At 43.3% G+C, this 26,525-nt stretch overlaps 1 protein-coding gene across 7 annotated transcripts in view; it reads left to right on the top strand.

Moving 5' to 3' along the window:
* ATF7IP (activating transcription factor 7 interacting protein) overlaps window positions 1–23,248 on the top strand; it is a 139,438-nt gene extending 116,190 nt beyond the window's left edge. For 6 of the 7 annotated variants that reach the window (XM_090042750.1, XM_090042749.1, XM_090042751.1 and 3 more), the window contains 4 exons: window positions 7,369–7,527; window positions 9,071–9,256; window positions 16,949–17,061; window positions 17,520–23,248. In XM_090042750.1, coding sequence (XP_089898876.1) covers window positions 7,369–7,527; window positions 9,071–9,256; window positions 16,949–17,061; window positions 17,520–17,936 — 875 coding nt within the window. In that variant the 3' untranslated portion in view covers window positions 17,937–23,248. The remainder of the gene's footprint in view (window positions 1–7,368; window positions 7,528–9,070; window positions 9,257–16,948; window positions 17,062–17,519) is intronic. The other variant, XM_090042747.1, reaches the window with a different exon arrangement.
* The last annotated feature ends 3,277 nt before the right edge of the window (window positions 23,249–26,525 follow it).

Here is a 26,525-nt window from a genome sequence, read left to right as displayed (position 1 = left end):
ACCTGAATGTAATCAGGTGCCTTAAGAAAAACAAGTAAGATAATCTTCATATCCTTTAAATGAGAGAACCTGTTTGAAAATCTTTCAGCTCTTGGAAGGATATGTCTGATATTAAACAGTTCCTCCACTGAACACCTCCATAAAGTCATTCCTTTAGCGAGGTCACTCCCACAATTCCAAAACTTGTAGAGGGTGATATTCATATATCCTTTCCTTCAATTCTTGTAGCTGGTATAGATTCTCGTTATCTCCTTATAAACAATCTACTCCAAAAGTTAGAACTTTTTTTGTAAGAGTCAAACCTGAGATTACAGCATGGGAGGAATTTTCCAGCAGAGAGTATCACAACTTTGTTCCTGATTAGCCAGCTGCTGTTTCCTGACCCTAAGGTCCAAAGAGATGGATCCATGTGAGCTGGTGTGTAGACCAATGAAACCAAGTGAGAAAATAACATTCTTTTCCTTTCATAAACCAACTGATAGGACTGTGACCCATTGGCACTTAAGAATTTGTACATATTGTCAGGAAACATGATGACAAAAATATGAAAGGATGGATGTCTACCATACAGTAGATTTTCTGTTAAACATAGCACTATGGTGCGGCTCTTAAAATGGAATTTCCATTTTCTTATGTTGACAGTACAGCTAAAATAGAGCATATATTGTAAGATGCATAGAATATCCAGAGAGAAATGCAGGGCTCCAGCAAGATTTCAAACCAATGCCATCAGTACTCACATTTGTATATTTTACGTAAGCATAGAGGATAGATAATGTGGATTTCTACATCATGCTGGAAATAACTCAAGGGTGTGATTATTCAGCTCCCTACTCTCTGGATCAGCTGAGGTTTTTTTTCTTATGCGTATAAGCTTGTCCCCAGTTCTAAGAATGGTGAAATCTAAATTAAGTAAACAAGTGTTTTTAATGTTTCAACAAACATCTGACTCTTTAAAAAAAAAAAAAAAAATGCTGTCCAGACATCCAGGTGTCTTTTACATGGGAGAACAAGTTGAAGGAAACCGAACTTCATATGAGGGGAGAAACCTATCTATGTTCACAGGAGTTTAGGACGATGATGAGATAAATGGCAGCCTTTGATTTTATTATCTAAATAGTAACCTTTAAACTAGTATGATTTCTGTAGAGTTGACATGTACAAGAAACAAGTAAGCTAATCTAACGGTGGTAGATAACTTTCCTGATACTGTTACATTGTCAACTAATGTACAGAGAGGAGGCAGATAGCCCATTTATTTCTGGGAACCCGTGCATATTATGCTGCCATATTACATGAAAATATTTGCAGACCATAGCCTGCAAGTATGACTTCCATGAACTTACTTTGCCCCTTTTATCCAAGTTGAAGATTGTAGGGAGTAGTGGGAAGTGAAATTTTTTTTTAAATATATGTGCATGTGTGTATAATTTTCTCTCCCTTTTTTCTTCCTCTGTTTGCCTAAGAACTTCAAGTTAGAACTCAGCTCATATTCCTACCTAGAATGCGCTGTGTATATAGACTGCCATTTAGATCCAAACTGTAAGTTGCTTAAACATTTTAAAAAATAATTGAATTCATAGTAACATTTGAATCAGAGATTCCATAGGAAGAAATGGGGCTGGAAAGGATTTCCTGAGTTGTCAAGTTCAGTTAACTACATCCATATAATCTCATACATAAATTTATCGGGCCACACCTTAAAATTAATTATGTTAGCTTTGTACCTAGGAGCCCTAGTCTTTCTTGTTCAGGTATCAGTGTAGTAGGCAGTATTTAAGTATGGCAAAAAGGTGGTCCGTGCTCAAGTATTTCTATTGGAAGGCTGTTCCAGATAGGTTGTTTCCCACTTCTGATGATTTAAAAAGTTAATCTAGTTTCCAGCTCAATTTTATTCATGACCAGTTCGTACAGATTAGTTCTGTGCCAGGATTGGTCTTTAATTTAAAAAGTTCATTCCCCTTCACTGACTGATGTATCTATACTGTATAAAGCAACCAAATTGCCTCTCAGCCTTTGCTTTGCTTTTCTTAAAGCAAATCCTTTTAGTATTCGTTACATAAGATGGATTCTTCATTCTCCTGATGGTCATTAAAGCCCTTCTCTGTACCTGTTTCAGTTTTGAGTTTATCTTTGTGGAATATGAGTGAGTAGAACATATACTATTTGAGATAAAAGGTCTTACTAGCACCATGTATAGTGGCATTTAGTTCTTCCCTGGGTCTGCTGAAATTAAGTAATCTGATATGCATCCTAAGGTAATAGTTGTCTTTATCATAGGTACATTGCATTGATGGCTCAGTTATTCTTCACTCAATTAATATACCCAAGTCTTTCTCTTCCTCAGTCATTTCCAAAACATAGTAGAATTCCTTGTTAGTCTTGAAATATGTGACCTTGATCTTTGAACTATTGAATTTCATCGTGTCTTTATTACTGTAATGCCAAGGTCATCTTCTTTTGTGATAAATCAGTTGTCCTCTGTGTTGGCTGTGCTGCCCAGCATTGTTTCATCAGCTAGTTCCATTAACACATTTCTGCTTATTGTGTCAGCATTAAATAAAGATCTTAAAGAAAATCAATCTCAAAACTAATCCTTTAGGAATTACCACAATTAACTGCTCTCCACCCCAGTTATTCTGTTTTCAGAACTACCCATGATTGTCTTCCCTTTAGCTAGTTCCTTACCTATATTACAGTTCCTGTACTAATAATGATATTCTGCAGTTTAATAATTTCCCATGTGGTATCGTGTGCAGTATGTTAATGCAGTCATGGGAGTTGAATAGATACCCATTCTTTTACCAGACAATGAAGTTCAAATAGCACGGCTCAAGTAATTGATGCTATTGGTAAAACCTATCATGTTTTTCCACTTAACTCCATGTCTGCATTCTTTCCTTCAAACATTGTTTTTATTTTTGCTACTGACATCAGACCATAAACAGGTCTGTAGTTGAATTATTGTTTTTGCTTTCTTGGCTTTATGCTATATTTTCTGTTTTCTAGATATTCTTATTTGATAAATTTAATAAAAAAAATCATTGCTCAATAGACTTAGAGTTGCATACACCCATTGTTACAATGTTCTGTGATAGAAAACAGAAATCTGTCGCAGGTTAACTGCATTTAAGCACTGAGTTTTGCTTCCACTGCCAGTTTGCTAATATCTGTTTAAACACATGCACGTTTGGCAGTGGGTGCTACAGCTAAACCTGTTGTCTGAAAAGCAGTTGTGGTTTTTCCTCTCCAGGTATAATTTACAACAGAACATTCTTGAATCTGAACTGATCTCTTGATTTATCAATGACACTTGAGGCTGCACAGGAGCACAGTAAGCTCTCCTGCAGTTCTCTGACTTTCTCAAGCAAAGGTTAAGCATTCATAGGTTTTTTGATAAATGTGATGTACATGAAATGGGGATCAGAAAAGTAGTTCTCTTTGTACTTGTTCTTTTTCTAAAAATGTTTTTAACTATTCAGTTTAAGTACTGCAGGTACAAATTCACCTATTTTTCTGGTTTCAATTTCTTTTATTTATTTGAGAATTTACCCTTTTCACTTCTGTCACATAACTGGTATTTTTATTATTCATAACCATTTGTTAATTTTATCATACTGTATCTCATTATTCCTGCTATCAAAGTGAATTTCTTTTGTAGATTAATATAGCGGTTTTATATATAAACTGTAGAATTTGGGTTGAATAAATCTATTTATTTTGAAATGTAATGATTGGGAAACAAATTTTAAGAGGCTTAGTTGGATTATTTTAATAAAACTCTGCAATTAATCTGAAGCATGTTGTCACAGAAATACCATCTTTTTACAAGCTGTTGTTTCTAGATAAGATGATTTGAAAAAGATTTGAGTTCTTAGTAATGGGATTTATAGACTTTCATCTCTAGCTCGCTGGTTTCAGTACATCGATGACATCTAAATTCCTCACTGTAACATGGTTGTCCACTGCCCTTTTTGTGTAAATATTTAGCAATTTGATATAATTTTTGTAGTGAACTGGTGTAGCCCTCACCAATGGGCTGCCTTTCTGGAGAGAGCAAAATAACTTCTTGATTGTGGGGAAATATTTGGTTTTCTGTGCAAAAAGCTACCATTTGAAGGTAGGCAAAAGATTTCTTAGGGAATAATGCTAACTTGTTTGTGTATCTAAGTAAGCAACGGCTTATAGGATGTCAGCCATACCTTGCTGTTATGGGAGGGCTCAGTTCATGAAGGCAGGCACACAGGCAGTTTCTGTGAAATAGTTCCCATTTCTGTGAAATAGATCTTCATCTTCGTTTGTCTTAAAGCACTTTCATTCTAAAATGGGGGAAGGCAGTTATTTTGGCTGGAGGACCGCTTAACAAGTTTTGGTGAGGCATCAAGTGCCACGAGGGTGGCCCTGCCCCTGACTCTTGACCTTTGCCACTGCGCGTCTCTCCCCTTTTCCATGAAGTACTCCTTTTAGGGGTGGGGGTTTGCTTGTATATTGTGTGTGAAGGGGTAGGAGAGGGAGGTGAGGTGTGTGGGATTGCTGGGTGTGGGTGTGTAGGTATGGTGTGGGTGAGGGGGGGTTCAGGTGTATATGTGGGGTGTGGGGAAAATTACTGTTTCAGTGTCAGTGGAACTGTTGGACGTGTGTGGGTTTGAGGGGGTGTGGGTGAATGTGGGGAGGTGTGGGTGTGGGGTGTGGGGTTGAGGTGTAGGGTGTGTTTAGGGTATGTGGGTGCATGTCTGTGTGTATGAGGGGTGTGGGAGTATGTGAGTGTGATGTATGTGGTTGGGGGTGTGGGACAGTGTTGGTTGTGTATGTGGGTATGGAGGGGAGCAGGGGGTAAGGGCACATGTGTGGGGTGTAGGTGGGTTGGGTGAGTGCATGGGGACGGGACTTCCCCCCGCCTGCTCTTTGCGATGTGGCTCAGCCCAGCCCGTCACAGGCGGGGGAGAGGGGAGGGGATCGGCGCTGCCTGCCTGCCTTGCAGTGTGCTGCAAAGGGCAGGAAAACAGCTCCTACTGGCTGGCACCAATAGACACCCCTGCGTGAGAGGAGCGGGGCAGGGAGCTGAGTCTGGCATCACGAGCTCTCTTAGTCTCTGTCCTGCACCTGCCTGGCAGGGCTGCAGCCAAGCCTGTGCTGGCTCCTGCTGCCGTTGCTTTTCTCTCATGTGCCTGCTTGGCGGAGCTGCACGCTGGCTTCTGCTGCTGCTCCCCACTCCTGTCTGTCCCTGCCTGCCCATCAGGGCTTTGTGAGCAGCCAAGCTTCTTTGTGTCCCCCATTCTCCCCTCCATCTATACACGCTCCCCTGCCCAGCCTGAGCAGGACCAGAGTGAGCTGCAGGCAGAGCCCACCCCATTCCCCTCAATACTGTAGCTTCCCCTTCCTACCTGCTGCCCAGAGCGCTGCAGCAGGGACAGGAGGAGTTGCTGGAGGCTGAGGGAGCCCAGCTGTTCCCTGGGCAACGGCAGCAGCAGGCACCCTGCTCAGAAGCTTTGCCTGCTGGCGGAGGAGGCTAGGAGCGTAGCACACTCTGCCCTGGGCAGGACTCGGCCCCTGGCAGAGTGCAGCAGGGACAGCCACAGTCAGGGCTGGATACAGTATATTGGTGGGTGCCTGCCTGCAGGCCAAATCCAATCAGCTGGCAGGCCGGATGCGGCCCGCGGGCCATATTTTGCCCACCTGTTCTAAAAGGTTTTCATTCTTCACTCACTGCTACTTTGTCCTTTGAGTAACATCGCTGAAACATACTGAGTAGTCCGATTGTAGGAAAATAGTAAGATTGTAAATTCTTAATGTTTGTAATTGCGTTTTTGTTTAAGTGGTCTTTAACGGTAGTTTCGTACTGCCACAGAACAGCTTGTGAAGGGTACTGCTTAAAACTATTTGCTGTTTGTGTTAAAATTTATGAGGTCAAAACCAAGGTCAGATTTTTTGGTAAGGATTCTCTTTGTTTTCTTAGAGCAGCTGTTTTATTTCATTGAAACCTCTTGGTAAGACCATAAAAATAACTCTGAAGAGTGGAAACACTTCGAGTATTTTTCAGGGTTTGTGTTGGCCTGAAGCTTGAAACCATTTTTACTACCTTTTAATGGAGTTAATGCAGTCTCTTGTCACCTTAAAAAAGCATGTTGTTTCCTATCGCCATTATGTACTGGTACTTTATTAAGAGGCTAGTGCTGATTTTGTCTGATTCTTTGCATCTTAAAATTCTGGGTGGGCTGTTGAAATAAGTCAGTGGGTGCTAGAAGCACACTTGTCAGTCCAGGTCTTTTGGGAGAACCATTAAAGCTTTCCTCGGCACACTTGTTTATGTGGGATTTTTAGCACTAGAAAATTCACTTTTTCATTGTAGCTGTCTCGCACGCCCCTCACACATCCCTCCCCCATCTGCTTACAGCATCCAGGACATCTAGGAACAGATCAGCTGTCTCTTCTCTTCCTCATTAGCCTTGTAGATGAAGGAATTGCGATATACTTAATTTTAACTTGCTTTTACTAAAGCACGTAAGAGTATTTTACTTGGTAGGATTTCTCCGCATTCTCCAGCAGGGCAAGGTAAGCAGCATCTTGATGCAAGAAAGAGCATCATAATTTATATCATTCTTAGAAAAAAAAACATTGGAAGGAATTCTAAAAGAGAAATGCAATTAAATTAATTTTAGGCTAAAAGGAATGAATTCAGTAGGAGAACGCATGCATGTCAGCCAGTATTAGGAGCGGGGAAATTCTGAAGCATGACCACAGTTATTCAGCAAAGTACACCATGTCTTTACTGAATTAAAAAATAATGCATAATTGTTGAGTTGTGGAAGAGATTTTTCAGTTGGAGGTGGTTGAAAAATCACTGCTTCAAGTATTTAAACATTGTAGGAGTAACATGAGTATAGGTTCTAGCCATGTTGGTCTAAGGACACAGGCAGACAAGGTTCTTTGGGTAAATGTGATATCTTTTATTAGACCAACTCCAGTAATTGGAAAAAATTCTTCTTTGCCAGCTTTTGGGCACAAACACCCTCTGTCAGGCTGAGGAAGCATCTGCAGTCAGTCTGTGCTCTTCTTGGATGAAATGAATAGTAAAGAGGCCAGGGGCTTCATGGGTTTTTGGCTCTGAACTGTCAGTGGACTGTCAAGCATTTTGTGGTGATAACAGAATGAAATATTTAGAGTCTCAGATCAAGATGATGAGTCAGGTCCTTAAGAGGATTTTTTTCATAATAGCTTGAAGAATGAAAATATGGAAGAGCCCCCACACTGGCAAGCATAGTGGAAGACTTTTTGTGATTCAAGCGAGGCAGGGAAAGTACCTAGAATAACCCAATGACTTTTCAAATTCTGTTTGCTACTGTCTACCATTTCATTCTGTTTTTGAAGCAGATGCCAAAAAGCAGAATCCGTCAGGTGTGTCTGGAATGAGCCTATCCACCCAACCCGTGGCTCGCCCCTTGCAGCCTTTGCAGACGACTCCTTTGCAGCAGACAGGTGTGCCAACAAGTGGACCTTCCCAGACCACCATACATGTACTACCTACAGGTAACTTCCTTTTGGCTAGTTCTATGCATGTGGCAATTTGTCTTTTAAAAACAGGCTCTTGTATATTCCTTGCATCTGCTTACATTTGTCCAATGAATATTCTGACCATATTTTAGCAGATTGTCCTTCTTTTAAGGCCCAGCCAGGCTTTTCTAATCTATGTGGGTTCTTTCAAAGGTATAAAAAGTGAAGCAGGAGGAAGATGCTCATCCTGGAAGGGCACAAAGTCCAGGATAGCTTTAGATGCTTTAGGTCCCATAGAAGCTGCCCCTTTCTGGCAATCACAGAATTAGAAAAGGAGAACCTTGAATGGTCCAGGACAAAGTTGTTTCTTGTACTCCAATTAAAAGAGGAGGTTCAGTAGAAGATTCCCACCTAGCAACATTGTTGGCCGTGTGAAAGGCAGCTGGAGAGGCCACTAAAAGATATAAGTAGCTGTCCAAGAGAGGGGTGTTCAGGTACTAGGTACCCTACTAGTTGCAGGGTTTGAATAACTGAAAGGATGACACCAGAATAACGAGTCCAGCAACTTGCTGTCAGGCCCCTGGCAAACATTACACCTAAGATGTGATTAACCAAGCGTATGTAAAGATTCCAATGTGCTCCTGAAGCTAGGAGTGCTAGTCAGCTGATTGTCATTTGTGGCTATAGGAGCACATGGGAGCCCTTGGCTCCTGTGCACTCCTGCAGGTGGGAGCGCCAGTCAGCTGACAGCTTTGCGAGCCACGGGAACACCAAGCTCCCAGCTTGCTGTGTGGTGGTGCAGAGGGAGCCTGAGATCACAATCCCAGGCTCCCTCTGCACCAACAATAGCACATGATTTGTCAGATCGGGGATCAAATCCCAATTGTGCTTCCTGCCATGCATGTGTGGCATGGCAGAAGACACAGTTCTTTGGATTGCAAATTACCTTAGTAATAGGTTCTGTGGTTGCTGTGCAAGTCTAGACACTAAAGCAAGTTTATTCATCTTTACAGCGTGACTCAAAGTCAAAAGGATGTGAAGGAAAAATTTCCAGTTAGCCATGAAATTATTAGATTCCTGCCCTCAGAAATCTATTTTGCTGATTCTTCTACCAGCCTGACTTTCCCATAGTAGCACTTGGAATCAGAATTCAACTAGTATTTTGAAGAAGAGATGCAATTAGTAGTAAAGTGTGTCCATTTTGGAGTGTTCGCAGTCCTGCTAAAATGTTATTCTTTGGCCTAAACTTTACTTTTTGGGGTATCCTATAATGGTTGTCTTTGTTTACGTAGAAATTACATGTATTTTGCTATTTCCACATGTTAAGGAAATGACAAAAATGTTTCAGTTTTGCTTAGACCATAACCTGCTATATCCTCTTAATCTCTTCCTAAAAACACATACAGCTAGTTGAGTCGCATAAAGACTGCTATTGCTTTGCTCAGCTCAGTCATATAAGATGTCTGCATTCTGAAATGGGATCTCATTTTAATCTTTATGACTCCAATTTAGGACTACTCCTAACTTCAGTGTGTGATCTCCTTTCTTCCCTGCCCCCCTCTCCTGCCCCTTCCTCCAGCTCCGACAACAGTGAATGTAACACATCGTCCAGTGACTCAGACTGCTGCAAGGCTCCCTGTACCACGAGCTCCTGCTAACCATCAGGTGGTCTATACTACTCTTCCTGCACCTCCAGCTCCGAATCCTGTGAGAGGAGCTGTCATGCAGAGCCCTGGTTTAAGGCAGGTCAACCCACAGAGTGGAGGTAAGAGTCCCTTTTCATGTTCACTGTATCTTGATAACACCAGATTTCTTGTTGCCCGGATTTTTTAAACAGTGCTATGCAAAGCTGTGGGATGAATTTTTAGTTTACAAAGATGTGAGTGAATCTCATACCATTAAGACTGTTTACCTGAAAGCACCCCTCATGCAAACGTGGATGAGGGAAGGTTGAACTCCTGCAGGTGGGAGTCATTGCAGTCAGTGACACTCCCTTGCATGCACTTTGCGATGATTTGCCCAAACCATTTATGAGCACGTAATGTAATTAAACATCTGGTTGGCTAGAGATGTCTGTTAAGATACCCTGATTAGGAAATAAGAAATCTTGTTAAGCAATTTGTTGTTTTACTGTTATATGTTACTGTTTAAACCAGCATGGTAAATCAGGCATGGCTTACAAATTGGGCATTCAGCTTCCACATCTAACATTTTAATGTAAATTCATAACTTGCATTGTCCCATGCTGTGCAGAATATGTGCTGTAGGTGTTAGTGAATTCCTCTCTATACTATGGGAAATTAACTTGTTTTATCCCCCGGCAACAAGCTTTATTTTTTGTCAATCTTGCCATATTTACCAAATCCAAGACTGCCCTGAATTTAAGATGACTCTTCCCCCTTCCCCGAAATACTTAGGTTCTGTACAGAGAAATTTATGAATTTGTTATAATTTTTCCATATACAGAATCTAATTACTTAATTAGGGGAGCTAGGAAATTGAACTGTGTAAGGGCCCAAGGCTTGGAAAGGGAGAGGCAGGGAGTGCAGATGTGGCAGGGGGTGCAGCCCCCATCCAGGTCAGGGCCGAGCTGCAGCCTGCCTCCTGCTGCCTCATACTCAATTCTAAGACAGGTGGGGGTTTTTCCCCATGTTAAATGTTATGGGGAACCTCCTCTTAGTATTGAGTAAATACCTTATGTCAGGTATAAGGAATTTAGATGTACACATCAGTCTACTTCTGTATTTAGTGCAAGTTTTTTTTTAACTGCTTTTTTATAATTCCTTGTTTCATCTGTCTCCTTTCTTTTGCTATGGACGTGTCTACCGCGACAGCTATAAATGGTCACTACCACTGTTTGTTCTGAGAATGAAGCAAACTCATATCTGCTAGTTGTATGCGCCTTGAGTTAATTAATCCCTAGTTTTGAGATGGGCCTCCTTGTCAGAGTATCAGTAAAAACAGTATATTTCTAGCAAATGAAGCCTAAACAGAATCTTTGCAATTCATTTCTTGCAGCTGTATTGCCTCAGGCCTTGAACATACCAGAGCCTGGTCAGTACTTGAGAGATCACTGTGGAATGCCAGTCTGCAGAAAATGTTCTTTTGAGTGCTTGTCCATACATATTCCACGCTTGATGGGCATGTGTGCCCATGCCCTTGAGTTTTTGTTCATTTGGCCAGCAGGGCCTGTGGAAACCATGCCTGAAATGTCCTGATGCCAGCACCCAATTGCATAAGGGGGCAAGAGGTCACTTCGCCTGTCTTTTAGTTCCTTTTTGCCCTTCCAACCCCACCCCTGGCTGCAAGTGGCACCTTGTGACGACCTCTGAGCCTCTTGGCTCACTGTTTGATCAGCCTCATGTTTTGTAAATAGGAATAAACAGAGACAGACAATCTTGGGGTTACTTCTGAGCGTTCTTTTGATAAATGTTTTCTTTATTCTGTAACAAAAAGAAGACTGTCCATTTTTGTCTGAGGCCTAATCTATACAGCAAAGTATTATTAGCAGCACTCAGGTTCTGTTGGCAAAATGTTGAGTGCATCTGTATCTAAACTTCTGTGAAAAAGCAGAATGCTTCCTTCTACCAACAGAGTTACAGCCCGTTGATGGAGTAGAGCAAGACTCCTGCTGCCACCTGGCAGCCAGGTAAAGATTCACGTAGACCAGTAAGTTTATTTTTAGACTTGAGGCACCCCTTAGAAACTTAGGTTTTGACTCTTTTCTGTTGCAGAGAACTTGGAAATATCACACCTGATAAGAATGTTTTTAATACTGTGGATTCCTATTGGAAATCTTTGAGTTTATTTTGTGAATCATGGTAGCCCACCCAAATAACACTGCATGGCATCCCCTTGGCACCCTTGAAAGGATCTCAAGGAAACACAGGGTTTCTTGACACCCTGGTCGATAGTCACTGATGTATATGTTCCTGTGCTTTCTGCCAGCTGTCACAGCTGTGTCAGCCCCTGGTGCCTGCTTATGGTGTACATGACTCTCGAGAAGCATAGCTGCTGCATGAAACTACTAGAAGTGCCTGGCTCTGTCCTGACAGCGGAGCAGGAAGTGCAGTATTTGCAGGTACAGACATAGCCTGAGAGTCGCCTTGGAATCCAGAACTGTCTTTGACTCCACACAGATATCCAGGTTTAATAATTCTTTTAGGCATGCAACAGTGCCTCTAAATGATGTGCACACCACAGGCGTATTGTGTTTGGATGAGGAGCACATACTAGATAATGTGCCATTTGTAAGTCTTTTCTAAGCTGAACTCAATGAGCTGGAGACTTTTGTTTGAAGATATTCCTGTTGGAGAGGTCAATGTGTCCATGTTCGTACTCAATTTTATATGTACACTGCTCAGCAGAAAGCAACATTTTAAGACAAGTAGCTGAAGAAACTAGATAAATTTGGATGGAAAATATATTTAATATCAAATCTTCAAATTAAAATGGCCAGTAACCAGACCCTACTGGCAATGCACGATTACTTAAATTTGGGACTCTGTCTCTAAATTTGCTGGTAGGCTTCCTCAAGACCACTTATGGGATTTTGTCCTTGGTTTACAAATGTAAAATTGTAGAACATGCTTCTCCAGAGTCCAGGTGATCCTTGATGCTCTGACACCATAAGTGTCATAAGGAAATTCTCTGAGTTCAAATTATCAGGAGTCCCTAAAGAGGTAAATTTAAATTAAAGATCTTCCATTTAAGGGATGTAGAGTTTTAAATTAGATAGATGAGATTTTATGCTCTCTGGAGGATTCTGAGCAATGCAGAGCTCCCAAGGAGTCTGTACTCCTGTATAAAAGCAAACATGTATGAAGCCTTGAACACAACAGAGGCAGGCAGTTATACTGTTACCAGCACAGAAAACGTGTACCACCTGGGAAGCACCCAAAAGTTTAGAACTTTAGAAGAGGATATGCTAATGCAGGGGTGGGCAGTTATTTTGGGCAGAGGGCCATTTACTGTGTTTTGGCAAGCCATCAAGGGCTGCATGACTGGCAGCCCAGGACAGATTAATATTAATTTTCTAAATTTTAAAGGGCCCCACGGGCTGGATAGAATGGCCTGGCGGGCCGCATCTGGCCTCCAGGCCACATTTTGCTCACCCCTGTGCTATTGTATCACCAGTCATTGTCACTGGTATCATCAGAGCACCAGATCTGATACCCTAGGCAGAAGTAGACTAGTTCTACTGCTGGATCTTCCTATTATATATGCTCTGCTTGGTAACAGGTTTTCTTTTTTGTGGGGTATAGAAATGAGCTATTTGATCTGTATCCTGTTTGCACCAAGAAAGATACCAAACCTTAGTAGACCTGACTAATCATCTGAGATTGGTTTCAAGACATCATTTGGAACTTGTTTGAGGAAGCTTCTTGTGCACACACAAGTTTAGCACGCCAGACTTTATCTTCACATTTTTCCCAAAGGAGGTCATGTCTGATGTATTTCTGATCTGTTGTTCCTTGGAACTGATGTATGCTTACCTTTTCATTATGCTGATCCAAAATAAATTTGGGAAGCTAAGGAAAAATTCAGTGAGGATAATCATAGTAGCACCAGCATGAGTGAGCTACTTGGTTCTTGTAGTCAGACCTGAAAATTTCTTCATGGAGGCCCCCTCCCCAGTATAATTTCCTTTCTAGCTAATGGGATCTCTCAAACTGGCAGAATCTTCCTCCAGTTCTATGGTCCCTACATGTTAAGGCATAGATATTGATTGGACAAAACAAGCTGAGAGGGTTTGGTCAGCTGAAGTATGAACATTCTCAGCCTCAGTTAAAAGGACGCTCTGAAGCTGCTTGTCCAAGTGGAAGAGGTTCATTATTAGGGCACATAAACACCAGCTGGTTGTTTTGGATTGAAATAGCAGATGACTTTATCTTCTGTCACTAAAGAATTCCTTGGGAGTCTCCCTAACAATCATCTAGGGATACCTTTCCACTTCCAGTCAAGAGGCATTCCACCTTTACATACCATTAGCTTCTAGTAAGGCGTTATGCAGGTACGTCTACAGGTAGAACAGCCTCTTCCCTCCTTAGGATCTCAATCAGGTACTGATAAGTTTAAAGGGTCTGCCTTTTGGGTAGAGAGCTGCATGTTTTCTCTTCTACTTTTCCATTCAAATAACTGTTTTAGAAGCAGTAGCATCTACCAGAAGGGGAAGAGAGAATGTTAAAAATAGAGCAACTGTGAGACTCTGTCCCTGCAGCCTTTGACTTTTCATCTCAGCACCTACCTGTTTTTTCCCAAAGCTACATTCAAACAAAAGTAAAGCTGTTTCATACCCAAAGTTTTCTCAGGGCATTCTTGCTAACTGAAAAGACTATGACACTCAAGTTATCCCTCTATTAATTGAACCTTATGGGAAGAGAGTGAAAATACACGTTATAGCAACTGTCTAATTAGACTTTCATAAGTCATATAAAGCTCTGTTATGAAGTGGCCACTTTTGATCAAGAGTTGAGATGACAGTCTTTGTCTAGAAGAGCTCAAACAGCTTCTTTAACTTGAGAAATGTTCCAGTACTGGAAAGTGAAGCACCTGTTTGGGGGTGCAGTGCATATGTTTGCTTATCATTACAAAGCATCAGATCTGATGCTCATTTTCACAGGGTTGCCTCAGTTATTTTCAGACAGACTCCTAAAGCACATCTCCTCTGATACAGGTCAGAAAGTGTGAGTCACCAGTAGTGGACTGTAGGCCTGTGCAAATAGGGAAGTATTCGATTTGGATTCTGCCGATTTGGAGGACAGCAATTTGATTCAAAGTCTTGGATCGCTGTCCTGAATCAGTTCGGCCAAATCAGCTTTGGAAGATTTGGTGCTGATTCGGGGAATTTGGCAATTCAGATTGGCCAGGTAGAGGCAGGAACAGCCAGGCGGCTGCAGGTTCTCCCATAGCTCCTCTGGCTGTACCTGCCTCTCCCTGGGCAGGGGGAGCCATGAAAGAAGCCCCCATGGCTGCCCTGCCCAGCCTCATCTACCACCCAGCCCAGCCTCCTGGCACTTTAAAAGGAAAAGGAAAAGCCCCGCACTCACCAGCTGCAGGAGCAGCAATCGGGCCCTCTGGGCGCTCGTGTCAGAGGCCCCCCCCCCCCCAATGCAGCACGGGGCAGTGGGGATTGCCCCCTCCCCTGCCTGGCACCTGCGTGGCAGCTCCCTCATGGCGTGGGTGCAGCATGGCTCAGCAGGGTGCTACGCACTGTCTGGGAGCTGGGGCAGCTCCATGTGTCAGCTGGAGCTTGGCAGTGCTCAGCCCCAGCCACCCCAGCTCCCAGGCGAATCGAACTGGGGAACCAAATCAATTCGATTCCCCATCTGGATTCCCCAGGCCCTGCTTCAGTTCCCCAGCTCTCTGTTTGATTCACCTGAGAGCTGGGGTGGCCCCACATGTCAGCCAGAGCCTGGCAACACTCAGCCCCAGCAGCCCCAGCTTCTAGACAGCACACAGCACCCTGCCAAGCCACACTGCACAGCTGATGCACAGGTGCCAGGAGGGGGTGGGGGGATCCCCACTGCCCTGCCCTGCGCAGGGGGGCTCTGCCACGAGCACCCGGAGGCTGCTACAGCTGGAGAGTATGGGGCTTTTTTTTTGTTTTATTTTTTTAAAGTACTGGGAAGCTGGGCTGGGCAGGGGGTGGGGCTGGGCAAGGCAGTCATGGGGGCTTCTCTCATGGCTCTTCTGGCTATGCCTGCCTCTGCCCCGGTGGGGGGAGCTGCAGGAGCTATGCTCTGCTGCTGCTTGCCCAGTCGGGGCAGGGCGAGGCACAGTGCAGGCATGGCTTACTCCAGGCAGCAGCAGGGCAGAGCCTCTGCTCCTAGCACTGCCACACCTGCATCAGCACTGGGAGCAAGGGCTCTGCCCTGCCACTGCTTGCCAGCCGGTGCAGTAGCCATGGGATGTGGGTGCAGCAGCGCTGGAAGCGAGGACCGTGCCGTGTTGCCACTTGCCCCCTTCCACCTGGAGTGAGTCCTGCCTGCATCCTGGCCCCCTGCCCTGGCTGGGCAGGCAGCAGCAGGGCAGAGCCCCCATCCCCAGCCAGTGCTGCTGCACCCACATCCCATGCTCCCCTACTTTCCCCAAGTAGTCCCCTGTCCCAGCTGGGAAGCTTGTCCCAGCCTCAGTCCTGCCCTCCCCCAGCCACCCCCAACAGACTTACCAGTTGGAGGCAGCTGTCAGCTGCCTGTTTAGTCTATGGCTGAATCTCTGAATTGTCTGAATCTTTCCAAATCAATTTGGATGCTTCGAATTGATTCAGAGCTCTTACTTGGTTTCCCAATTCGATTCAGATTTGGAGGTTCAGTCCCCAAATCGGGCCAAATCTTCTCCAGATTGAATCGGCTACCAAAGCTTCATACAGCCCTAGTGGACTGCATTATGGGCAGAAGAAATTGCTTTACTTGACAGTAATGGTCATTCTTTGAGCTGTGTAGTCTATGTATACTATGACCAATTCTCCTTCCTTGCTACTGTGGAGTTGCATAACACCTGGATCCTGTTTTGGTGAGCCTTTAAAATGGTTTGTGCCCATGGCTGGTGGCACAAGATGTTGCAGCCCACAGCATGCACTTCTGGCCAAAAAAACCTGAACTGAAGTTCATGGAGTACTTTCACTCCAACCATATATGTATGTATATATGCATGCATGGGGGGCTGGTGCCTCTCGAGTCTTGAAGGGGCACTAGATCACCAATGGGGGGGGGGTGCATTTCCGGCTTCATGGCTGGCGCTTCCAGGGAGTGCACGGCGATCTCAGGGGGTGCACATGCACCTGCATGTACCACCTATGCGTCACCAATGTATGCATGCAGTCTAACAAAGAACTAAAGGTGGTGCAAGGTAAAGTTTCTTGGGAATTGTCAAAATGTTCCAGATGTCATCTGTAAGTTCTCTAACTTATTCCTGCCTGTGCAGGATGGTTCCCTGTGGCTTCTAATTTAATGATAATTTCTGTGTATATATCCTCATAAAACAGAGCACTTCCTTCTGTAGGTGAGCTCTTCTCAGATGGAATGAAATGCTTCATTCTGTGGTACCCACAGTGTTTGGCACTGATACATGGGGTAAATCTTATTTTGTGGCGGTGGTTTTCAGCTTCCCCATTCCAAATCAATCTGCTTTTGCTTATGATACATGGCCAGGGGTGAGGGAAATGCTGTCGTTTGCCAGAGCTAAAAATTATTCTTGACTCCCTGGATGGACTTTCAGATGGCACTCATCTTCCCGTTGCTAATCCAGACTCCTACCCTTGCTGCCTCTCCTTAATTGCTGGGAGAGGAAAGTACCTGTTTGTGTCTTCTTCCCTTCTTGGAGCACCACCTCATTAAGGCCCTTTTTGCCTTTCTGTACAAGTCTTATTTTATGTGTGCTCAGTTTTTGTGAAGGTTTGCTTGGCCCAAAGTATTGAATACCCACAGTCTTAACTGTGCTTCTACTATCCCTGCAGGTGTTACAGTGCGAGTGCCTCAAACAACTGCGTATGTTGTGAACAATGGGCTAACTCTTGGATCCGGAGCCCCGCAACTCACAGTGCATCACCGGCCACCACAGGTGCATGCTGTAAGTACAGTTATTCTGTAATTACCATTATGCTGATGTCACCATTCACAGGTCAGTTGCTGCATCAAAGGTTTGCAAGCTACTTGTAGTGTGGATGTGTATTGTGGACTCCTCCCACTCCATTCAGGTGGTTGCTATCATCCTCCTGTTGTTACCACAGCAGTTGCTAACAAGCAGAATTGTAGCCGTGTGACCTCATGATGCACCACCAGCAAGTGTCCTTCTGACCACCAGTGATCTACACAGCACAACTTGAGGATTGATGTTCTTACAGAACAGCACTAGCAGGGGATCTCATGGGGTCAAGCTGTAGTGACAGGAGAAGACTTCTGGTGCTATAAGAAGTCACTGAAGTCTATCAAAGACTAAGGATATAATGTGTGGGTTGGCAATAAAAGGGACTGCTGTATAGCGGAAGCCATGGACTGTGTCTTTTATACCCTTTTTATGTTCCTTAGGAGCCCCCACGCCCTGTGCATCCTGCACCACTGCCGGAGGCCCCGCAGCCAGCACGCCTGCCCCCTGAAGCAGCCAACACCAGTCTGCCTCAGAAGCCTCAGTTAAAGCTGGCACGAGTACAAAGCCAGAATGGTATTGTGTTATCATGGAGTGTCATGGAAGTGGACCGGAGCTGTGCCAGTGTGGACAGTTACCACTTGTATGCCTACCATGAGGACCCAAGCGCCACCATGCCCTCCCAGTGGAAGAAGATTGGGGAGGTGAAAGCCCTTCCCCTCCCAATGGCATGCACTCTCACTCAGTTTGTGTCTGGCAGCAAATATTACTTTGCTGTCCGAGCTAAAGACATTTATGGACGCTTTGGACCTTTCTGCGACCCCCAGTCCACAGATGTGATCTCTTCCCAGGCCAGTTAAACCAGAGATCTTTGCAGCCTTTAAATCTGCCCCACCACCAAGAGTTACATTAGTTTGGGGTTTAATCACATGCATGAAATTCACTCTCTACAGGATAATTTTGGGCAGCCCTATGTGATACACTACATCCATTGAAAAACAAGAGCAAAATAAATACTCACCCTGCCACGAGAGAGCCCATCTTCCTGGCCAGTTCAAGTCTTGGGCAGTTTGAAATCAAAATTTTCTTCTGCCCTTGGAGCTGCTTCACCCAGAGATACCAACCCTTTATCCAGGGGGGGACCTGGATATCTGGGCCTTCGCTTCAGACTGGGAACAGGATGATCTATTGCACAGTTTGCCTGAAGCAAATCAGCACATCTATACCACAGAGAACAGTTAAATGGCGCTAACAGGAGGACAAGGAACAGACTTGCCCGCTCACTCCCCACCACTCAATGGGCAGGCTGTGAGGGGAAAGAGGATTCAGGGTCTGACTTCTTTTGTGCTGAAAGACTGAGTAGCCTGGACTCATCTTGCACACTGCAGTGTGCTCTCCAGGCGACAAGGGAGCTTGAGTTTGGCAAGTGCAGGGGGGTGTGTGTAAATTTGGAGGTGGTGCAAGAAACATCCACTACCTCCCACAGATACAAACCTCTCTTCACTCCCTGCTTCCCACCAGGGTCCGGGAGCATTGTCAAGCCAGATGTGAAACTGGATTGTAGAGACTGCATTTTTCCTTCCTAGCTCAGATGAATTATCTGTCCTCTCCTCCCATACATTCAGCCCTTTTTTTTTTTTTTTAAATTTATTTTGTGCCTTAAAGAGTACTTTCAGAAATAAATGTAGCCAGATCTCTTGTGTTGGTTAGCTTTTTTCTTTCCCCGTGTAGTCTGTTGAAGTTTCTCTGGCCCCAGATCGTTTGTCTAGTTCTGTAGGTTCCAGGAAGTGTAGCACCTGGCACCCTTAATTTCCACTAAAATCCTTGGAATGGCTGGGTTTTGTCCTATGAAGATGACTGTAGGCAATATAAGACAGTGTTCTACATCAGCACCTTTTTCCTGTTCTGGGAAAGCTGCATGCTACAAATTAGCCAAAGGAAATCTGTGTGGCACAGTGAAAGCTTTCAGTCTCATCACACATGGTTGGATGTTGTATTAGTACAAGAAGGTGTCAACATTTAAGTTGGCCTCCCATTTCCTGTCTTTTCCCAGCCCCTTGTCCATCTGCATGTGTTAATCACCAAACCCAGAGCAGTTTTGGACATCTTACTTTGCTCACTCGCCCAAAAGCTGTGGAGCTGTTGTAGACTTAAAGGAGCTTTCATGATGCTTCTGAGATGAGCCTAAAGGAAAGCTTCCTCCTCCTCACCATGCCTTTGTTACTGTCCTGGTTTTGAATAGTGACACAGAGCATGCTTTACATATGGACAAGGAGAGGCAGGTAAGGTGCAACCTTGCAGCCTTCAGAAGAACAGACCTAGTTTGCTGCCGCCTTTTCTGCTCAGCAAAATTAATCAACTTCAGGGGAATGGGAGCATGAAGCCATCCTTGACACATTTCAGCACCAGACTGAGCTGTCTGAGGTGTTTGGGTTGGTTTTGGTTTCTCATGCGTGCATGCGTTCTCTTGTAATTTTCAAAGCCCTTGGTTTAAAACTAAAACAAAGTTGAAAAAGAAAAAAGCCTTTAAATGCCAAATGTGCTGCTAAAATCTCTTGCAAGGCTGTAAGATGTAAGTTAATTTTGTTCGTACGAAGTGCTGATGTTGGTAGAATAGCACACCGTGGCAGGATCTTTTCAGAGACCCTCACCTCTTTGTTCCATCTCTGTTCTGTAATATGTATTCCTTCCAGCCTGGCACTGGGATTGTCATGCTTTCAGGTGAGCAGGAAGTGTTACCTCCTCATCTTTTCTTTAGCAGCTATACAGTAAGAAATACCGTTGATCTTTGAACAGAAGTTTTGTGGAATTTGTTAGGGGCAGGTTAATTTTTTGGGTCTTTCTAATTTTGGGGTGCAGCTTTGGACACTGTCCAACCCATCAGCTGAATAACAGGCACCCCATTTCACTGGTGCCAAGAATCAATAATGCCTTTAAATTTTCTGGGTTTAACTTTCTTTGCCATCTTCAAGAAATAAGACCTGCTTTATAGTGCATTTAGTTTATGTATGTAAAGTTGAGATTAAAACAGCCAACAGTGGCCATTCATAATGCTATTTCTCCCAGTTTCTAGGTCCGTGTAGTCTTCCTTGGACTAGTTTTAATATCTTGTATTTGAAGTAGTACCAAAGACCTTGGGAGAAGCTGTTTCAGTACAAAGAGATTTTTAGTTTAAAGAGGAAAAACCCACTACCTGGACCTGATGCTGCTTATTTAATATCATCTCCACTGTAACTCCAGCTCAGTACATGTAGGAGAGAACAGTCTATAGTCTGTTTCTTGCCCTTTTCCAGTCTGTGACTGTTGTTAATCTTGTCTTGATGAGGAACAGGTACCCTTGGCAGAGATTTTTCTTGTGGCTGATGGAAATGGTACTTAGAGCCATCTTAACATTGTGTTCAGAGACCTTTTGAGAAGCCTGGGCCACAAATAAATGAAGAGGGAAATTTAGCCAAGAGCAATTCTTGAAATTTCAAGTTGATTTTTGTGGCCCTAAAACAAACTCTAGGAATCCTCAGAACTGGGTGCATCACCTTTTTATGAAATGTTAAGATTCAGCTGTACTCTAACCTGACTATAGGATGTTGACTTCTTGTACAGCAGCTCTCTACCTAGTTATCCTAAAAAAGTTATCAATTATGACTTACTCTTTGGATCTAACACAGCTGTGGGCAAATGCCTTGGATTCTCTTCTGCCTCCCTCAAACCTAATTGTTAAGTGAATTCCAAGTGCATACTCATTTTAGTAGGTGGTGACAGTTTATGCTTTGTGAAGAACACTGTTACATTTTAAAATTACCAGCTGTGAGTTTGTATGTCTTCCAGTTTGCTGGCCTACAGGTCCTTCCCACAATAAATAGGGAACTGTACTAGGCCACATTTTATAGATGTTTCAGAGTAGAATCAGTTTTTAAAATGGATATTTTCTCTTGTATAATCTGACAGAAATGAAATTGAGCGCCTTAGCTGTGAGTTACATACTAGCCCTTGCATTTCCTTGTCTTGTGATCTTTTGTTTTTTTAAAAAGAAGAAACCTTGCCCAAGAGAAACCATTTTTAAATTCAAAACTTCTTGCCACAAGCATTCTGGAATAACTAGTTACACTGCAAAATACTTTCTTTCAAAGTATTTCAAAAAACCTGGAGTAGTCAGCACAAGACTAAACTCGATCTGCTTTCAGGATGATAATCTCCATGGAAGTGTTTGTCCCAATAGTTGATCTTTATTGGAAGCTTCCAATATTTGTTCAGAAATAAACTAAACCACATTTGAAGCAGGATTGTCTTTTAATCTCAATTTTGCACTTTGTCAGAGTATTTTTTGTGTTCTCAGTACTGCAATGTAAAAGCTGCTTCCTGCTTCGGGCTTTATTCTTGCCACTGGATATATCCTCATACCAAATTGGAGCTTGTTCTCCAGGTTTTAACAACTGCAATACTGCATCTTTAGCCACATTTCCTGTCCTCATTTCTAAATGGTTCTTTTCTTCTATTATAATAGTTAGAACTTGAATTTCCTGATTGTGAACAGTATAAAATTAATTTGATTTCTGGCTGGAGAAAAGTGATACTGGTTTCCTTTCTGTACACAAATAGAATGCTGAGAGCAAAATGCTATAATTTTCCATCCATTTCCCCCCAACACCAGCTTGCTGACCCTCCTGTGCCCCACTTTATTGCTTAGCTTATTTAGAAAGCATTATCAAATTCAATTAAAACGGTGGTGTTTTATAACCTGTAGGTACCTGTGTTTTTTGTTTTTTTTCTCTGTATTCTTGAACCAATGACAGCAGCTTACGGGAAGAGTGGGGTGTAGTGGTCAGTTCCCTTCATGCCTATATTCAGGCATGTGTTTAACGTTTTTGTAATATGGTCAGCCTCACCTGAGTAGAACCCGATAGAAAAACCTGCACCAAACTGCACGCCACCCGGCTTGGATGAATGTTAGATTATCTAGCGCAAGCATTCAGGCACTCAGCCATCCTGATTTGAATTTCTAGCACAAGAACTGGGAGGTGGCAGTGCCTCTGTTATCTTCCCCTTGCACATCCTGCCTCCTCCAAAAAAAAATAATAACAACAGTGGGAAAATCTTCAAACAACTTCAGTAGGAGCAGAATTGGGCGCAGTTGTTGAAGATTAGCTAGGAAATGATCGCAGTATTGTACTGGAACTCAACTACAGCTCATCCCTTTCTCTGTGCTGCTTAGCCGAGTATCTAATGAACTAGAATCCATGTGATATGGAGGAACAGGCCCAGATGTGTTCTGTTTCCCTGAGTAGCCATGCCCCAGTATTAGAGTACTACAGACACTGCACAAAATCAAGCTGTAATACTGCTGCCTTCTATGCTCTTTAGTATTTTCATTTATGCAACAAAAATAAATCCTAACTACATTTTTTAAATAAAGCCTTGATTGATTTTATATATATATATATATATATATATATAAATCAATAACTTATATAATCTCTCTCTCTAGATATATATCTAGAGAGAGATTATATATATTATTGATGTCTGTGTGTGTATATAGATATTGTTGATGTATTATATTTTAGGTTTTTCTTTTGGGGGAAAAGGGTAGAAACTAGGTAGGGAGTCCAGAGGCGTCTGGTCCATTGCTATACTATATAAGCAGTGCACCCAAAAATATAAGCATCCCCTACAACAGTCTTCTGGTGGGGAAAATGAAACAGGAATAGGTACCAAATGTGAATGAAGTGGGGTTTTTTTACTTTATCTTCCAATTTAATCAGTATCCCATTGGAACTCATCTTTGTTTCTCATCTAATTGTGCAGGCTGAGCATTCTTTCCTCAAATAATTTTGTTAAGTGCTGTCTGAATTTAATGGAGTGTATCTGTAAATATGGGAACTGGGTAGCCAAGTGAGGGTCCTGTTTGGCTTCAGTAATTTATCAGCCATTAAAATATTCAAGTATATGAAATCCTTTGTAGAAAATTCAGTCTGATTTTTATTTTCTTTTGCAGCTGAACTTGTAAATAAGGATAATGTAGGACCTATCTGATGTCCAATTTAAACTGGGCAGTTGCAAAACCTCCCCATTTTTGTATGTACTGTAGATTAGTGTGTGTATAAGTGTTACTGTAGTGGGGTTTTGTCCAACAAGCCTGAAATTTATACTTTGAAATAAACTACTGGGTTTTTAACATGTTGAGTCATCTGTGATTGGTGTTCTGGTCATCTCAGGAGACTCCTGTCTTTCACAAATGACAGGGTTGCAGCTCTTATAAAGATCCTGATGGCTGGGGAATGCCACAGCAAGTCACAAGAGTTTCGGATCTTTAAGCCTTTCTCAGTGTTTTGGACTCCAATTTGTTGTTGGGAATATGAAGAGTTGTCTCATTTTAATCTTTCAGCCTTCCAAAATAATTTCTCTAGCACCTTTTGCTGTTCCAGGCTCCCGTTTCACTCTGTAAAGTAGAGTTGCATAGGCTCTATGCCACAGGCTCTCCCAAGCAGACAACACAAGCTAACAGGTCATGTGTAGCTACCCATGTTAGAACTTGTCTTCTCAAAATAGAATAGAAGCCTGGGTGTTACCCTTCCTTCCCCACCACCACGTGCTCATTTTGTTCCTACAAAGAGCTGTCTTGTCACTTCCTGCAATGTTGGCATTAAAGCCCTGGACTGTCAAACTTAACTATGGTCCTAACTTTACACGCTTTGTGTAGTCTTACTCAAGTCAATGGGTCTAACTGAATGCATAAAGCTTAAATACACAAGTCCCTCCAGGATCAGAGCCTACAAACAGCAATTCTAGTGAAGAGAGAGGGGAATTTCTTCATGTCCTGCTATTCAAGGAATTCATACTTCTATAAAAGCTCTTTGGTTTAAGATGCTTAAGTAAGTTAAAGGTATCGTGTGAATTGAATTTATTTTTAAAAAAGAGTATTTGGAAGGAAGCAAACAGACCCAGCAATCTGGGCAGGTCACATCACCTCTTTGTTTCCCCATCTCTATCAGAAAACAGAAATAGTGGAGCATGGGTAGCCTCCTAGTTGTAGCAGAAGAATTAGTAACGCTAGTGTTCTGGCAATTCGTGAAACATGGCTTGTCGCTAACCAAAAATTGGTTCCGATCAGACAACCAGCCAAATTCTGGGCACAGTTGTACTTGGCCTGTTTTAATGCATGTTGTGGTTTTATTTGAGATGAGAATCTACCTGTTGTACATGGTCTGTGGGGCAGGTTCTGCTGGGTACTGAAGTGCTCTGCAACGGTCTTAGGCTGCATGTTACACTGGAGGCCTAAACCCCTCTGGTTGATTCAGGAACCCTTTCCCTGCACCTAACATACTCATTAACCCTGGCACAACTTAAGTGCAAAACACAGCCAACGTGGTCCAGGAGCCTTTTACATGCACTTTGCATTGGTGTAAACAACAGCCCAGGTGGGTGAGAGTGAATGAAGCCTAAAGCTTAGCTGTAGCGCGCCCTCTACCAGAGAGTACCACATTCTGAGCTGTGGCCACGGAAGAGCAGTGGTGCAGGCAAGATGCTCTGCCTTTACAACAGCACAGCAACTCTACTTTGGTGAATGTCTGCCTGTGAGAGCTTGAACACTGGCAGTCATGCTGGCTTGGACCTGTACTCTTGCTGCTTAAATTCTGATTCATGGGGCAGTTAATATTTCTGTATATGCTCCATGAATATGATATTACTAAGAATTAAATGGCACCGGCTGAAAGACTCAAAGCTCCCCTTGGCAAATGTTAGCTCTTAATCTTCACCTGATTTTTGACTACAGAAAAATAATAGAGCACTTCTTCTGCTGTAAAGAACTCAGCAAGCCCACCACAGGTCAGAATGCTTTTAGCACTAAAGATTCCTATTTGAAATCCCTGGGTTTATCTAGAGTCACATTTGCCCACCTACCAATGCTATTTTGTGGCACCCTGGTTAAGAATCATTGGTCTTGATAAACACTAGAGAATTTTATAGGCTCTGGATTGTTTCCATCACTTCTCTTCCCTCTCCCCCAGAGGACTGGGTTTAGGGATTGTTTTTTCTAGTTTGGACCAAGTGCATGTAGTTTATACATGGACTCTAGTGATGTATAAAACCTGTAAAATGTTCTTGTGTTCCATTGCATTTTACCTTCTGCAGGAGATACTTATGGATCCTTATGGAGAAACGTGGACATAAGGACATTAGAACAGGCACTAGGGACGGTGGTCAGGGAGAATCTCCATGCTCACCTATCACGATCAAATCATTTGTGTATGATCTGCTCAGGAAGCTGGGGCCTTTCCACATAAGTTCCCTGCAGTAAGGACAGTTTTTCTGCCCTCCCCTTAAGGGGAAAGCCCTCCACCCCATGCAGTGATCTAAGTAAGGTTTTTGCCACTTTTTGTTTAGAGAGGATTTTCTTAAACGAAGGCTTTGTAATGATCTTTGTTACTGAGAATAATTTGGAAAGGATTTGAAAGTAACTATAACAGGAGAGCATGCTCCATTACCTTGGAATGGTCATCGTAATGCTGGCAGCAAGCTCCCCTGGCTGGCAACCACGTTTCCAGTAGTACCAAGCTCCAAACCTCAGCAAGTGACCATGTCCCTGAAGTCGAGTCAGGCCCCAGCAGCATCCTTCGTGTTCTCGTTCCAGCCTCTTTAGCAAGGCTGTTTAGTTCTTCCTAAAGTGCCTGCATTTCTGCTTCCAGTTCTTGAGCTTAGGCCAGCTTCTCTTGCTAAGCTCTGGGGCCCTAGGCCTTTGCTATGCAAATGAAGAGTTGAACAATCCCATCATCCAGCAGGTCTCTCAACTGACTGTCACACAGATAGCTGTGGTGGTCACTCGAGTTTTATAAACTAAATAAGCCAAATCCCACTTCCAGTTCAGAGCCCTGGAAAGAAGCACTAACAGCGAAACCTCACAAGAGTTGTGCTTCCATTCAACAAGAGCAAAAAAAAAGCTCTTCTGTGCTACCCAGTGACACTGAAACGCACATAAGCATGCTGCCTTCCGTGACAAATGGACTCCATCGGTATTTATAACCCTTCTAGTAACATAAGACGTCCTCCACCATCAAAGATACCAATCCTCTAGTAAGGATTATCCCACCAAGCAACTTGTTCCCCTGCTACAGGATTGCAAGTGACACACACACCCAAATGTACTTCATCCACTTCTTCATCATCCTTTCCCCAGCACGGGCACTCATGCTCAACTGACATTTCCCAACTGACAGCAGCAGCGGATCCTGGAACCACAGGCAACAGGAAGTACAGTCTGGCTGCAGCAAGTGCCATTCCTTCATGTTGAGGGGAGAAATCACCATGTCTGAGGCCCACAAGTCACAGTCTGCTGTCCCATGGCCTGTCCAGCCCGGACTGTACAGCTTGGACAGCCCTGGGTCAGCAAGAACCCTTTAAGCAATGCCAAGCAGCCTTTGGTCCCCCTGACATCATCTTACCTGACAAGCTGC

The sequence above is a fragment of the Crocodylus siamensis genome, chromosome 4 (assembly GCF_052110815.1).
Source record: "Crocodylus siamensis isolate JL-2025a chromosome 4, ASM5211081v1, whole genome shotgun sequence".
Lineage (NCBI taxonomy): Eukaryota > Metazoa > Chordata > Crocodylia > Crocodylidae > Crocodylus > Crocodylus siamensis.
Note: the sequence above shows the minus strand (reverse complement) of the source record. Positions and strands in the feature narration are given on the sequence as shown.